At 44.8% G+C, this 16,365-nt stretch overlaps 1 protein-coding gene across 1 annotated transcript; it reads right to left on the minus strand.

Moving 5' to 3' along the window:
* Positions 1-719: 719 nt before the first annotated feature.
* Positions 720-16,316, minus strand: VPS33A (VPS33A core subunit of CORVET and HOPS complexes). Its single transcript, XM_056859754.1, has 13 exons — positions 16,203-16,316; positions 13,582-13,647; positions 12,463-12,590; positions 11,895-12,084; positions 10,582-10,698; positions 9,805-9,979; positions 8,808-9,001; positions 6,114-6,240; positions 5,729-5,796; positions 3,017-3,154; positions 1,707-1,844; positions 1,398-1,566; positions 720-932 (listed from the first exon to the last, which is right to left on the minus strand). The coding sequence occupies exons 1-13, from the start codon at positions 16,302-16,304 to the stop codon at positions 739-741; spliced, it is 1,806 nt and encodes a 601-aa protein (XP_056715732.1). The 5' UTR covers positions 16,305-16,316; the 3' UTR covers positions 720-738.
* Positions 16,317-16,365: the final 49 nt, after the last annotated feature.

Here is a 16,365-nt window from a genome sequence, read left to right on the forward strand (position 1 = left end):
AAACACTGACATTAAACAAGAGATTCAGATATTTTCAGAACATGTGGCAGGGGTATATTTTCCTTTTTTTCTGGCACAGACAATTGTGAGAGATGAATTCATTGGGACCCAAGAGGGAACATGGCAGCATACAGGTCTACCACGACAGCAATCTTTTGGGGGGCAAAAGCATACGACTGGTATCAAGGGACAGAACTTGGAGAAAGAAGACAACCACAATAAAAGGTGGGGAAATGGAATACCTGGAAAAGCCTCCTGAGGGATCTATGGGATTGCAGAATTTCCCTCCCTCTAAAGGTAATGTACAGAAATGATACTTTATTTTACATACAAATAAATTAAAGATAACCCAGGAAAAAAAGTTGCTACGATGCCTGTTAGAACCCATCCAAAGAGAGATAACATGGTTTAATTTCCTCCCTTGCCTGTATTTCAGACAGGAGTCTTAAATACGACTATTGTAGTGCCATCCTAAGCAGAGTTACCATTCCAAGTCTACTGAAGACAATGGGCTTCGAAAGGTGTACCACTGTGGGGAAATGCCTTAATTTCCTTATATCCTCCACTCTTTCAGAGGCATCAACTCCTAGTAAAGTCCTCTACTGCATGAAGAACGCCAAGACTCATGCATCACAGCCAGCGGCAATACCAAAGGTAATTTTCCATCTCCAGTAAGTTTCTCTGCTTCTTTTGAAGACACCAGAAGGGGACCTGTGATTTTTGTACAGGTTTCCAGCGCTAGAAAGGTGGGGCCTCCAGCTTCTCCATCAGAGACTTTATCCAGCTTGTTCCATTGATTAATTTAGTGGCTGCAATGACATATTCTGTGCCTCCATCTTCCATCTGCGACAGAAACCGGAGTGCCGCAATTTCGGCATACGTCACACCACCCAGAAAAAAGACAAGAGTGACTTTGTTTTCTCCATGCTGACCTGCGTGTTTACAGAGAGAAAGAATTATACATTGATTTCAGAATGGTCTTTTGGATAGCGCCACTTCTCCATATCCCAAATCCACTTGCAGACTTGATATTGAATGAAAACCGGTAGCTTTGCTGGACTCCAGAAAAATGAGGAGATGAATGTAGCTGGAACAAAAAGGAATGGTTAAGAGGAATGTAGCATCTCTCATGAAAGATGCAGGGTGAAACCCAGAGGTTAAGCATGCCTAAATGACACTGAAATATTTTCAAAAAAATCATACCAAACCTGGTTTGAGAAAAAGTGCATCAAATCAGGGGGGGGAAACATGCAAAGTGGACCATTAGGGGACAGAGTATGGTCCAAAGAAGCAAGTCTGGATGACAAACCAGACCAAAACCTCCGTGTGGAAGCAGCTCGAGTCAAAGTTTTCCTGAATAACCCTATAATACAAATGGTGTGCTCAAAGACACCTACGCTTTTTTTGAAGCCCGGTGGGTAGTTGTTGCCGTTCTTCAAAGTGGGGTCCCGGAAGCATCTTCAACACCTCTTCTATGCTTCGCCACCCGGGCCGGGCGAGCAGTTGTGCCAGGCGCACACTCAGAGGAGCATAGCCGCTGTACACGTAGGAAATGTCATGGGGATTCTGTAAAAGGGAAGGGGGGGGGGAATCAGTTACGAGCAGCATATTATTATATCCCTGACGTACAATCTACCCACACTTCTTGCAGTGATTAGAATGGATGTGTCGTCACAGCAGCACAATAAAAAAAAGCCTTCATTTACCTGTTCGTTGACATCATCCATCCACAGACGTAAAGTTTTCCGAATTGTTGGGTAGTTGTTTCTACTGCTTGTCTGAGGCTTCAAGAGTCCAGCTTTTTCTAGATTATTTAAGGTCAGTACATGCTCATAGCCATAAGTCTGCAGCAAAAACGGTATTGGCAGGATTATATTTTATGAGCCATATGTAGAACTGTTGTTAAATTCCTTACCATGTTTATTTAAAACATTTATTAGCTGCCTTTCTGCCTTACTGAGCTTAAGATGATGGCTTACAAATATAGGTAAAACACATAGAATAAATACATTAAAAGCATAAAAACCAAAATGTAAAACCACTACTCAGGACTGCTAGTAAACTTAACCAAATGCAGTCCTAAAAAAAAGTTCTTCAGCTGTCTCCTAAACATCGAAAGTGAGGGGGCCAGGTACACCTCCCAGAAGAGGTTGTTTCACAATTGTGGGGCTATCACTGAAAAGGCCCTCTCTTGTGCTCCCACCAAATGAGCTTCTTTAATTGGCGGGACAGCCAGGAGGGCCTCTCCCTGTGATCTTAATTCCCAGGCAGGATCATACATATAGTTATTTTTCTTCCTTCTTGAAAAATAACTATAAGATTTTGCAAAACAATGAACTGGTTTGGGCATCACCAACTTTTAGCTCACTGAGACTTAAATCCACAAATGATGGTATAGGTTTGAGTACTTGGAGCTAAGAGAAAAATGTAGTTACACAAGCAAGCTCTGATAGGAAGAGATTCCTTTGAAATGTGGTGTTGGACGAGAGTGTTAATCAGTGGGTTATAGATCAAATCAAGCCTGAACTAACCCTAGAAGCTAAAATGACTAAACTGAGGCTGTCGTGCTTTGGTCACATTATGAGAAGACAAGAGTCACTGGAAAAGACAGTCATGCTTGGAAAAGTCGAGGGCAACAGGAAAAGAGGAAGACCCAACAAGAGATGGGCTGACTCAATCAAGTAAGCCACGGCCCTCAATTTGCAAGACCTGACCAAGGCTGTTAAGGATAGGACGTTTTGGAGGTTGATTCACAGGGTCGCCATGAGTCGGAAGTGACTTGATGGCACTTAACACACACACAAACAAGCAATCTTGTTCCATTTATACAACAAGCACACCCAAAAAATATATATAGTATGGGTATGAAATGAACCTTTGCGATGACAAAGCTTGTCTTCCTGTATCCATTCTAACATAGGATACCCACCCCAATCCTGCTGAGATAAGTACTTGGGCTGCCTTACTCACTGCCACACATAAGAGGTTCCTACTTGCGACTTTTTGTAAGTCTCACCTGCAGAATCTCCCTCTTATAATAATCCAAGACTTTCTGTTTCAGCCCGTTGTTGCAGACTGACTGCAGACAAACAAGCCTTAATATCTTGATCAAGGGATGCTTTTGGGCAATACAATCTTCCAGGTAATTGTTGACCTAAAGAGATAAAAAGCAAACTGTCAAGCAAAGCCATGCAAATTTCTGAATGAGATGCTCAAGAAACTTGGGGCTTATTTTTAGAACTGTCATGAATCCCCCCACAGAACGTGGCCCCCCCAGCATTAGAAGCATTTTGAAACTGAAACCATCATAGGATTCCTTTCATCTTTGGCGTTTATTTATCTAGAACAGTAACTGCTAAATATTAATTAGTCCCACTGAATACCTGAGTTGGAATGACAGGCTATTTGAAGCTAGTTTGCAAGACAATGATAGAATGACATAAAAGGTTTTTGGCTCTCAGAGATTACTGCGTAACAAAGAAAATTACAGAACCCCCTTCAGATGAGTTTATCCACCCAAGGCAGACTACGGCTGCTTCCACAATGAAGGAATTCTTGTGTAGCTTTCATTGCTGCTGCAAATGCAGAGACATTCATAATGGCAACACAGCATCCACACGGCAGTTTTCCCTGTACTTTTCTTGCCTCGGCCCTCTGTGGCTGTCACCTCCACCCAGGCTTTTAAAAAAATGATGACAGCCAATTGCCACAGTGTTACAAGGATCTACTACAATATAAAAAGAGCTCTGTTAGATCAGACCATAGGTCAATCTAGTCCAGCATCCTGACTCAAACAATGGCCAACCTGTTATAAAGTACTAGTTCCTCTGAATTCCATGCTTTAATTTTTTTTCAGTCTAACTCTTTCCGTTGTGGAGATATAAGGGGAAAAGTGCACCTTTACAACAACAAAAAAGGCTACAGATTTTTAAAATAATGAAAGTATACTGTATTGCAATGGATTATTATAATGCAATAGTGCTCTTTTTTTAGTTTGAAAAAAGTCCTACGGTGGCAAGGCAGAGAAAATAGCAGCCACAAGGGCCCGAGGGAAGGAAAATGACACAAATGTGGTCAGGGCCTTGGATCACATACACCTTCCTTCCAGGGAATTGCGGTAGTTTAAGATGGCTGACGGAGCAGCAGCGCAGCCCCGACGCTCCTCCACAACATCTGTTTTAATCTTGATACGGTGTTTTTTTAGTTTTTCTGGCTGCTCTTGTAATCTTGCTTGAACAGCACTTGGATATATAGAACTCTCCTATCTCTGAGACGTTAACTGCCAAAGGTTGGATGACTACAAGCTCGACTAAATTACTTGTAATCTATGGGGGAGCGGCCGCAGACACGCCACGCCATTCCGAGAGATAAGTAAATACCTTGATATGCCCTGTTTAAACTTCAAGCCGATAGTTTGTTAGAAAAAGTCCCTAACAGCTAACGACAGCGGCTAGTTGTTATATTAACACTCTTTGGATAATGGGCACTAAGAAACGGAGACGCTCCGTCATGGAGGAGGGGGACCTAAATAAAGCAGGCAAACAGCTGAGGATAGATAACTTCTTACAAAGTGGCGAACGAGACAACGCTGCAGCCCCTATCCCCCTACTTAATCGATTTGAAGCACTGGAACATGAACAACCCTTACATGTGGGAACAGACTCTGTGCACTTAGAGACAGGGCTCCAGACGGAGAAGGAAATACCCCCTGTAAATTCAAGCAAACTTCCAAGCCCAGAGAAAGAACACATTGAACAAGCACTGCTGGCAAAACAAACCCTGCTTATAAAGGAGACCTTGATGAACCTTTTCATTAAGTTCGATCAAATAGATATCAAACTGGAGGACTTAAAATCAGCAGTGGGCTCTTTAAATGAGAAGTTGCAGGTAACGGAAAGCAATATGAGAATTGGGAACCTAAACCCTGACATTAAAATCCTTAAAGGGAAACAATACAATACTGACGGCCCCTGGAGAGATGAAAAGGAGCAATATATGCACCCAACCATTAAACTCCCTTTACCAGATCAACAGCCCCAAAGTAAATTATTCCTTACAAGAAAAAAAGGTGGCCTTACTGGTCAGAGATTCGAGGATTAATTACAGATGGGGACATAGAAAAACAGTCATGCTCTCCCTGAGCCAATTATTACAGTGTGAGATCCGAGAGGTAGATCTAGAAAACCTATTCTGGCTGCCTTCTGTGAACTACCATAAAAGGCTAATTATAATGTTCCGGCAGAGCAGAATCCCCTCTCTCCTAATGGATAAGAAGGATCTATTAAAGAGATATGCCATCTATCCCACCAGGGTATTTGAAGATCTGCAATGTTGCCCACTTTGGCATTACAAGCCACATTCTAGAAAATCAAACCCCCTGAACAGTGGTGGTACTCCTCAGGGAGAGGAAAATAAATGTGTACCAGGAAAAGACCTAGTTGGGGGAAAACATGGGGATAAACACAAACCTTTCTTCCAGGCCACCTGATAACCCACTTGCAATGCATCCTTCCCATAAATTTGGGAAAAGCAGGTTTGGGAAAGCATCTTGCGAAAAGATTATTGGAGCACGAATAGACTGCATCATGTAAGTGCTCCCCCCTCCCCCCCAAAAAAAAATCTGCTGCAGTTAGGTAGCTGAAATGGGAGAAAAACTGCTGTTTGGAAGCAGCCTACATAGCAGTCAACAACAAACTTTTACAAGGAAGTACAAGCTGTTTTCACTTACTTTATCAGTGTCTACGCCTGACATAAATTCTTGTTCTACTGTTAAATTGTCAAAGAAGTCTTCCGAGGCTTAAAAAAAGAAAGAAAGCACAGTTCTCAAACAGTAAATGGACAAACCGCACTTGAAAAGAAAGATCAGTTACGTCATGTGTGTATGGAAGCCATGTCTCAGGATCAGCAAACACCATTCTAGAGAAGAATTCAGCCCTTTAAAAATGCTGCACCTTGTTTAAAAACGACACCTTGTTTTAGATGGCATGTACCAAAGCCGATTTTAGCCCACCCTTCCATGTAAGAGGTTAGCAACAGCAACAAAAACCTATGGCTGCCTTGAGTCCTGCTTCAGGAGAAGGGGGGAGATAAATGAATTTTAAACAAATACTCACTAGTGATATCCTTGATGAGCTCCGCAATGGAAGTATGATTCGCTAAAGAGGCTCTCGCTGCTTGCATGTGCGGTAGCTGTGAGACAAACTGTTTGATCTCTCCAACAGTTTTCGCATGATGCCTCTCCTAAGAAAATAAACACAGCAGTTACATTTTGGAGTTAGTTGCCACTTCCACACATACAAATGTGGCTCTGTGTCAACTCGCAAAAAGAGCTTTGCTGTGTTGGTGGGAAAAACCCCTCTTCTCACGCTTCAGTTCTTTTCTATGAGAGCATCACAAACTTCTCTCCAAGATGCAACTCCCCACCATCAGTTATGCAGCATGCCAGCATGTGGCTCTGATAATGCCAGGGCCAAACTAGATGTTACGGCATCCATGGGTGGTCCAACTCATAGATGCCAACAACATTCTAGAGAATTCGGCCATTTAAAAATATTGCAAGGTTGCGACACAGTAGGACCAGATGATCTCGTCCCGTTCCCCGTCCCCGGTTTCTTTTCAAGTGCTGAAACAGGTATGTGGCCGGGGGGCGGGGGAATTGGATTAGGTGTGATATGCAGAGGGGTAGTAAGCGTGGAGAAATCAGCACTGGAGAAATCAGCAAGGTTGCAACTCAAACAAGCAAGCAAAAAACGCTCTATGAAATCTCACAGTACAGTCCTGACATCTCGTTTGGCGTTTTAAAAAGTTGTAATGCCCGTACATACACAGATATTGCTTCTCCGTTTTGGTGGTTTTCAAAATCCCCATTTTAAAGACATTTTTGGATTTTTCTGCAAACCGGGTTCTTTTTCTAGGTTTATAAAAACATTACCCCTTGCTCTGCCTGGCCCCATTGTGCAGAATTTTTGACTGTTGCTCTGAGGCCTATTTCAGAGTTAGATTTTGGATGCCCGGAGTCACATGTTAATGTTCAACAGAGATTCAGCGCGGTGCAGTATCTGGGTTGGTCCCAGATTTGAATGCCTGCCCCCAGCAAAGCAAGACTCTCTTTTAGTACAATGTCCCATACAGCACTGTAGGAAGAATAAATCCAGAAGGGTGTGTTGTAATTCACATGTGGGCCCTTAGGACAAATACGCACTGGATACACACCCCAATTACTGGAATATAATTGGCCCAATGGGAGAAATTTTTTTGCTGATAATCCATAACAATGATTGTTGAATAGATAAAAAAAATCTTATCTCTGCAATGGCTGGAAGTCACAGAACTTAACTCTTAAGGACTAGATTGCCAGAGGTGTATAAAAAGGTAAAGGTAGTCCCCTGTGCAAGCACCGGGTTATTCCTGACCCATGGCGTGACATCACATCCCGACATTTACTAGGCAGACTATGCTTACGGGGTGGTTTGCCAGTGCCTTCCCAAGTCATCTTCCTTTTAACCCCAGCAAGCTGGGTACTAATTTTTCCAACCTCAGAAGGATGGAAGGCTGAGCCAACCCTGAGCCGGCTACTTGAAACCGTCTTCCGTCGGGATCGAACTCAGGTCATGAGCAGAGCTTTTGACTGCAATACTACAGTTTACCACTCTGCGCCATGGGGCTCCTCCAGAGGTGTATAATAACCTATTAATAAAAATAATCAAGTTTGTAGACTTGGATAGAAGCTAGATATAGAAACACTCCTCCCACCCCAAAAAATTATTTAAAAGTAGAACTTGGTTGAAGTGTAAATGACATTGTTGGCAAGCCCAGACAGGAATAATGAAATCCCCCATTAACAGGCCCTCTGCTACTCACAGGCTGCAATTTCATTAACACCTATTACATCCAACAACCTCGATTCTCTTTTTCTTCCCTTCCAGTGTAAAGCACTAATGTCCCTGTAAGTGCCAATTATGAAACTTACAGGGCCTGTTGAACAATAGGCAAGCAAGTCTGACTGGCTCTTCAGAGGGGCAGAAAAAAATGCAGAAATGCTAAACACGTCCGAGGACACCGCTCGACAATCTGTAGCAGGCCCTTTAACACACCACGGAATGGCGGCAGGCACAGCAGCCTTTTGCACAAGCCGTAACGCCCAAAATAGCCGTACAATGAACATGGGCTCAAATACAAAAAAAGGGACAATGTTTCAGACTCAGGGTTCCACCAGGCTGACATATGTATACCCTATTGGGAAAATGGACCTGATCCTGTGAGTTTATATGAGAACACAGAAAAATAACGAAATGCGATACGGGACACAGAACTCTGCTTCCTGAGAATCTCAAATATTATTTTTTAAAAAATAGACAGCAAGTTTCATATGACCACAAAGATATGCTTGAGAGCACGTGTATAATGCTTGCTGGATTATCAGAAGCAGTGGCTAAACTGAGATTTCCATCTGCTTTCGTGCCGTGTGCAACTTTCTGAATAACAAAACCAAAATCCATTACATAAAGTAGTTTAAAAAAACTCAGAGCAAATCATACAGTCTGATCAATTCGCATAAACAACATGGACTGCAAAATGTACACTGCTTAGGGACAGTTTAGATTTTTTTTTTAATTGCTTAGTGACAGTTTAGAATTTTTTTTTAATTTTGAGAATGGAACAGCACAGTACCCTGACACCATATGCTGAAGAACCGTTCTTGAAGAATGGTTGGCACTGAAGTAACAATGCAGATCTGCCACCAGGGTCTGGCAACTGCACTGTGCAGAATTCAAACAAGGCACACCCTCTGCTTACAGCCCCATTACCTCAAATGCGGCTGAGATGATCTTGGCTCTCTTGCTCAGCACAGAGCCGACGGCATTGAAGTTCTTGTCTCGGATTTCTGCGTAGAGCTCCTCAGCGGAATTCAACTGCAGCTTCTTGGGCTCTGTAGGGAGGTCCTTGCCACCCTCCCCCTGCTTCTTGGGAGCAAACTTTTCAGGAGGGAGTTTCACATATGCTGCCCAGGGAAAACAGTAAAAAACCACTGAATCCTGCTGCTACCCCTGGCAGTGCGATAGGAGTAACAGGATGTGGTAAGCAAGCTCCAGATTCTTTGCAAGGGGCAGTTTGAAAACTTTCCAACCCAAACTGGTTGTGTAAAAGCTACTACATAAGAACATAAGAAAGGCCCTGCTGGATCAGACCAAGGCCCATCAGTCCAGCTGTCTGTTCACACCTTGGCCAACCAGGTGCCTCTAGGAAGTCCACAAACAAGACAACTGCAGCAGTATTATCCTGCTTGTGTTCCACAGCACCTAATACAATAGGCATGTTCCTCTGCTACTAGAGAGCTTGGGTATGCATCCAGACTAGTATCCATCTTTACTAGTAGCCATGAATACTACCTTCCCTTTTTTCTCATTTTTGGGAATGCCCTGGGAACTCCATCTATACTGCTGGAACAAAATGACAAATGTATTTCTCCAGAAATTTCAGTGACATCTTTCAGAGTAAAAAAATGTTGTTGGGCAGGTACAGATTACCTTGGCAATGAATAAACTTAGTGTTACTAGACCTTAACATTCTTGCCCTCCCTACCACCCTAAAATCCAAGGCAGTTGCACAAAAGTTGCTAAGGGAAGGAAAAGGGAGACCCTGAATAATTCCCTGAGGAGTGAGATGTTTTGGCAAAGATGGGGAGGGGAAAAAATGGAATACACGGGTTAATCTAAGGAAGGGCTGCCTACTTCCTAATAAGGCCCCGTCCATCCAAAAGGACACCGTAATTTGATTACCTTCTATCCACAGATGTGTACTTACTATTCTGAATTCCATATATCTCATCAATAAGCCCTTCATAGGTCAGCTGCGTGGCCAGAGGCGTCATCAAGTCTATGTTGCGGTCAAGCAGCAGCAAAGTATCAAAGACTGGAAATATTGGATTCTGGCTTCCAGAGAACTCTCGCTTCATCCTGATCATCATATTCGCCACATGCTGTTTTAAAAACAACAACAACTGAGGAGGGGGTGGCCCAGATACAAGCAGTGGTTACTACAACAATGAAAATTTTAAAGTTTCATTTCTCATTCCCTGCTGTGATGGAGAAGCTCTAGGACAGAGTTACAACATCTTCCTTGGGGGAGGAAGAAGAGTTGGTTTTTATATGCTGACTTTCTCTACCACTTAAGGAAGAATCAAACAGGCTTACAATCACCTTCCCTTCCCCTCTCCACAACAGACACCCTGGGAGGTAGGTGGGGCTGAGAGAGCGCTAAGAGCCATGACTAGCCCAAGGTCACCCAGCTGGCTTCATGTGGAGGAGTGGGGAAACAAATCCAGTTCACCAGATTAGCCTCTGCCGCTCATGTGGAGGAGTGGGGAATCAAACCCGGTTCTCCAGATCAGAGTCCACCGCTCCAAACCACCACTCTTAACCACTACACCATGCTGGCTCGTGGTGCAGACAATGAACAAGATAAACCAATGCTCTGACTTAGTATAAGAGAGTTTCCTGTGTTCACTTGCACGACATTTGCACAAAAGAAACCAGCCTGAGTTAGCTGCTAATGAAGGCAGAGGTCTCAGGTCTTCCTCACCCGTGCACATTCCCCCTTCCCAAAGATCTGTGGGATGGTTCCATAGAGCGCCTGCAGGGTCATGAGACCCTTTGCTGCATGATAGAGGCAGGTCTGGTCATTTTCCAGGTAACATTCCTAAAAAAGAAAAATCATACAGGAAGGCTGGTAAGAAATGAAGGATGCATACTCAGTTTAACCACAACAGTTGCAAACAGGACTGGAGAACTGGAAGAGACCTTTCTTCCAGTCCTCCAGCAGAAAAGAGCAAGAGTCCATTAGAACATTTTTTACCTTTTTACTGCTACACGGAGGCTAACCTGGCTACCCATTGTGTTCCAGTCCTCCAGTGAGGCAGAATCTGCTACAGTTTAAGAGCCCCAGAAATCTGCCTAGCCGCCTCTTAAAATACTCTAAGGAAAGATGAAGTTCACCAGGCTAACTTATATTAAGATGTTTATTAAGAGCTTCTCCACAGTATCTAAGCTAGTTCTCTTGTCTTGCAATTCGTCCCTCTTGCAGCTTCTCTTCTTTGCTGCATTTGGAAAGAATAATAAAGAACTGGTTCTAATTTGGACCCAAAGTCAACAGGGAGCCACAGCTACTGCTAGATGGTAACATGCATATAAGCACTAGGATGCAACTGATGGATTCATAGAATCATAGAGTTGGAAGGGATCACCAGGGTCATCTAGTCCAACCCCCGGTACAATGCAGGAAAATGCAAATGACCACCCCCCACACCCCCAGTGACCCCTACCCCATGCCCGGAAGATGGCCAAGGTGCCCCTCCCTCTCATGATCTGCGTAAAGTCATAGTATCAGCATTGCTGACAGATGGCCATCTAGCCTCTTCTTAAAAACCTCCAGGGAAAGAGAGCTTACTACCTCCTGAGGAAGCCTGTTCCACTGAGGAATCGTTCTCACTGTTAGAAAATTCTTCCTAATGGTTAGACAAAAACTTTTTTGATTTAATTTCAACCTGTTGGTTCTGGTCTGACCTTCTTGGGCAACAGAAAACAACTTGGCACCCTCCTCTATATGACAGCCCTTCAAGTACTTGAAGATGGTTATCATATTTCCTCTCAGTCTTCTCCTCTTCAGGCTAAACATACCCAGCTCCTTCAACCTTTCCTCATAGGACTTGGTCTCCAGACCCCTCATCATCTTTGTTGCCCTCCTTTGGACACGTTCCAGCTTGTCTACAACTTTCTTAAATTGCAGTGCCCAAAACTGAACACAGTACTCTAGGTATTCAATACAACCCCTATCAGGTTCTCAGCCTGGAAAGCCACTTTGTCATTTACAACTCATTAGAAGAAACAGACACTGACTTTAAAGGCACTTTCAGACTCCATTGATAACAGGTCTCCATCAAATGGAATGAGGTCCAGACTGTACTCCTCTCGATGAATGAAGGCGCCCAGGATTCCCTGATCTTTCAGCCGCTGCTCACACAACAAGCTGCGACGCGGCACAAACAGGATGTGGAAATCCCTTTGCGGAGAACGAATTCTGTCTTCGCTGGAAAGAGATCAGAAGAGATTTCAAGAGAGGCAGCAGACTAACCCAATAGAACAGCCTTCGACATTAATACCCCAGTTTATAAGGAGTCAATCAGAATACTGCCGGGCTCGACAAATCCCAGGTGCCTGAGCTGCCACACAGCAGAACTCCTAGCTTCCAGCATTAAATCAGTGCACTTCTAAATGTTCCAATACAGGTTTCTTTTCATCCAGTTTTTACACGGATAGTTTTTTTGGAAGAAGTTTCAGTTTTCTGCCCATAAAATCCCCACCGCAGCAGTTCAATTTTTTTTTAAAGCCTGAAGCTGGAGACCATTTCTGATTTCCCTCCAAGCACTCAGCTGAAGCTAAAACAGCAACACTTTACTTATGATACCTGAGTACGTTGTCAGCAATTATGTCCATTAACTCTAGCCTTGGTCTGACGAAGAAAATAATATTCTTGACATCAGCAAGTGGCAGGCGGCCTGGCTTCAAGGTAAACATTTTCTCCACCTCATGCTCCTGGAAGGAGACAAAAGGTTCTATGAAAACAACACATATTAACATGTATCTCTGAACGTTGCTTTCAGATGGTATTCAAAGCAACTAAGTAATAATGAGATCCTAGACAGCCTTCTAGTACTCTCATGTTACAAAACATGAAATTTATCCAGGATGACTAGTCATGTTCCCAAGGTAGCCTGGGCACCAGAAGCAAAGTGGGTTTTGTTCTATTTTGGGCAAGATACTCTGCTTTACAGACACAATGAAATGGTACTGGGATCTACCTTCCCCAGTGCAAAAGTCGATGCAGAATATCAGTAGTCAGTTTTTCAAAAGGTAAAAAATGGCTAGATAAACGCAGAAAGCAGCATAAACTAATAACTTCCACATATTAATGTACAGATGAATAAACTTCATATTCTTCAAGTATACGTCAATTACAACTAAAGTATTTTTGAAGTTTCTTTTTGCTTATGCTCTTAAGAACGTAAGAAAGGCCCTGCTGGATCAGACCAAGGCCCATCAAGTCTAGCAGTCTGTTCACACAGTGGCCAACCAGGTGCCTCTAGGAAGCCACTAACAAGACGAGTGCAGCAGCACCATCCTGCCTGTGTTCCACCGCACCCAAAATAATAGGCATGCTCCTCTGATACTAGAGAGAATAGGTATGCAGCATGACTAGTATCCATTCTAACTAACAGCCATGAATACCCCCCTCCTCCATGAATATGTCCACTCCCCTCTTAAAGCCCTCCAAGCTGGCAGCCATCACCACATCCTGGGGCAGGGAGTTCCACAATTTAACTATGCGTTGTGTTAAAAAATACTTCCTTTTATCTGTTTTGAATCTTTTCAAAAACAAAGTGAAATGTAGACAATGTCCTTTGCACAAACATATCTGAGAGGGCTATTTTCACAGGAGCAGAAGCAGGTAAATTCAATTATAAAACCCATGTAACAGCCTATCAACCTCACAAAAAATTGTTTAACAGCCATGTCCATGCCTTACCTTTAAAAGCGAATACTGTGCAATCAGTCCAAATGGCCCGGTTAGATACTCGTCCCATACTATGGCCTATAAAGGGGAATGCAGAAAATCAGCTGTCATTCAGTCTACTTTGGGAATATTAGAACCTCCTAGATGATGAAAGCAAGTTTCTGCCAGTTCAGGACAAAGGAGACTGTGGGATGCATTACTGGGGGACACTAAGCATAATACTGTTCTTGGTGTGGGTAGGAAAATCCAACGTACAGTAGAGCCTGGAATCACATCTTGAAGACCACCTTTAACACATTACAATCATGGCCACACTCATAATGGCAACTGCAGGAGGACAGAGTACACATGAAGCTGTCATCAGTCCATCAAAGTCAGTATTGTTTACTCAGACTGGCAGTGGCTCTCCAGGGTCTCAGGCAGGGGTCTTTCACATCACCTACTGTGTGGTTCTTTTAATTGGAGATGTCGGGGATTGAACTTGGGAGGACCTTCTGCATGACAAGCACATGCTCTACCACTGAGCCACAGCCCTTCCCTCAACCCACACGGGATTGCATGGAGCAGGGAAGCCCCAGGAAGGACTTGACAGTTGCAGCATGTTTGCACAGAAAACACCTTTGTGCATGTTAAGCTGGGAAAGAAATCAAAAAGCTTCAAAGATCAAGCCTGTAATCCTTTCCACTCTTATAAAAGAGTGCGGGACAGACTTCTGAATAAACAGAGGATTTGGCTATCCATATGCCTGCACGTGTGGGTACGTGAAAGACAAAAAGGGGGGAGATTGCAGGTGGGAAACACTCATCTATCCATTTTCATTCCACCCTGCCTCCAAGGAGTTCAGAGCAGCATGCATGGTTCTCCCCTCCTCGATTTTATCCTCACAACAACCCTGCGAGGAAAGTTAGGCGGAGAGAAAATGACTGGCCCAGGGTCACCCCAAGAGCTTCCTGGTGCAATGGGGACTTGAACCGGTGTCTCCCTAGGCCTAGCTCCTAGCCTTTGGGCTGGGAAGGGTGGGGTAAAAGTGCAATAAAATAATAAACTCTAAACCCCACATAGCTTGCTGCAGGGTCTCCAATGCCCTACAAACTCAATATAAAGCAGTGGTTCTCAACCTTTTTTTGCTCCATTTCCCCCTTTCACCATTGTTCAGAATATAACTTCCCCCTTCCCAAAATAGTCTATCTCAAAAGGTAATTCACAGTGGGTAGCTGTGTTAGTCTGTCTGCAGTAGTAGAAAAGGGCAAGAGTCCAGTAGCACCTTAAAGACTAACAAAAATATTTTCTGGTAGGGTATGAGCTTTCGTGAGCCACAGCTCACGCTGTGGCTCACGAAAGCTCATACCCTACCAGAAAATATTGTTAGTCTTTAAGGTGCTGAAGGTATCTGAAGAAGTGAGCTGTGGCTCACGAAAGCTCACACCCTGCCAGAAAATATTCTTGTTAGTCTTTAAGGTGCTGAAGGTACCTGAAGAAGTGAGCTGTGGCTCACGAAAGCTCACACCCTGCCAGAAAATATTATTGTTAGTCTTTAAGGTGCTGAAGGTACCTGAAGAAGTGAGCTGCGGCTCACGAAAGCTCACACCCTGCCAGAAAATATTCTTGTTAGTCTTTAAGGTGCTGAAGGTATCTGAAGAAGTGAGCTGCGGCTCACGAAAGCTCACACCCTGCCAGAAAATATTCTTGTTAGTCTTTAAGGTGCTGAAGGTATCTGAAGAAGTGAGCTGTGGCTCACGAAAGCTCACACCCTGCCAGAAAATATTCTTGTTAGTCTTTAAGGTGCTGAAGGTATCTGAAGAAGTGAGCTGTGGCTCACGAAAGCTCACACCCTGCCAGAAAATATTCTTGTTAGTCTTTAAGGTGCTGAAGGTATCTGAAGAAGTGAGCTGTGGCTCACGAAAGCTCACACCCTGCCAGAAAATATTCTTGTTAGTCTTTAAGGTGCTGAAGGTATCTGAAGAAGTGAGCTGCGGCTCACGAAAGCTCACACCCTGCCAGAAAATATTCTTGTTAGTCTTTAAGGTGCTACTGGACTCTGGCCCTTTTCTACTATCTCAAAAGGTGCGTTCCAAATAATATGCACTTTGCTGAATAGTGGTCCCAATCCCCCCAACCCTAAAATTCTCCAGGTGTGTGTGTGTGTGTGTGTGTGTGTGGATTCCCGCCTTGTCGAGAACCCCTGTCATAAAGGGAACCGAAACCAGCTTCGCGCAACCCATTTCTGTCCACAAAACCTGAAGAATTTGAGAGGCGTCCAAAAAGCGGGTGGGCGCGAGGGGGCGGAATCCCACCACTATTTGGGGAAGGGGGAGCCCAGGACGCCCCCCTGGGAGGAGAACCCCCCCCCCTCCCGCGACCCCAGGCTGGGAGGCAGGCAGCGGAGAGCCATGGGGCGGCCCCCTTTTCCCCAGCCGCCCGGGGGGGGGGGACGGAGGGGCTGTGACTGACTGGGCGGGGGGGGAGGGAGCGGGGGTCTCCCAGGGAAAGGCCGGCCCTCCCTGCCTTTGCTCCGAAGCCCTCCGCCCAGTCAGTCGTGTGGGGGGGGGCGCCTCTCCAGCCCTCCTCGGCGGGCGGCCTCCCTCCTCAACGGAGCGCGGGGATGCGGCCTGCGACGCCGCCCGGCCGCGCACCTTGGAGCCGGCGCACTTGTCGAGGAACTCGCGCAGCTCCCTGCGCCCGGCCTCCCGCAGCGCCGTCAGGTTGACCCGCCCCGAGCTCAGGTGGGCCGCCATGGCGGGCCGAGAGGACGGGCCGACGGGGGAGGGGAGCGGCGCGCCGGCGGCTCCGGCCTTC

The sequence above is a fragment of the Euleptes europaea genome, chromosome 13 (assembly GCF_029931775.1).
Source record: "Euleptes europaea isolate rEulEur1 chromosome 13, rEulEur1.hap1, whole genome shotgun sequence".
Taxonomy (NCBI): Eukaryota; Metazoa; Chordata; class Lepidosauria; order Squamata; family Sphaerodactylidae; genus Euleptes; species Euleptes europaea.

Excerpts from the sequence above, each read along its gene's own strand:
- VPS33A (XM_056859754.1), bottom strand. The coding sequence starts at position 16,304 with ATGGCGGCCCACCTGAGCTCGGGGCGGGTCAACCTGACGGCGCTGCGG. Across the intron at positions 6,241-8,807 it reads TCATCTCAGCCGCATTTGAG|GAGAGGCATCATGCGAAAAC; the intron begins GTAATGGGGCTG and ends TTATTTTCTTAG. Across the intron at positions 1,845-3,016 it reads ATAAGAGGGAGATTCTGCAG|ACTTATGGCTATGAGCATGT; the intron begins GTGAGACTTACA and ends TTTTTGCTGCAG.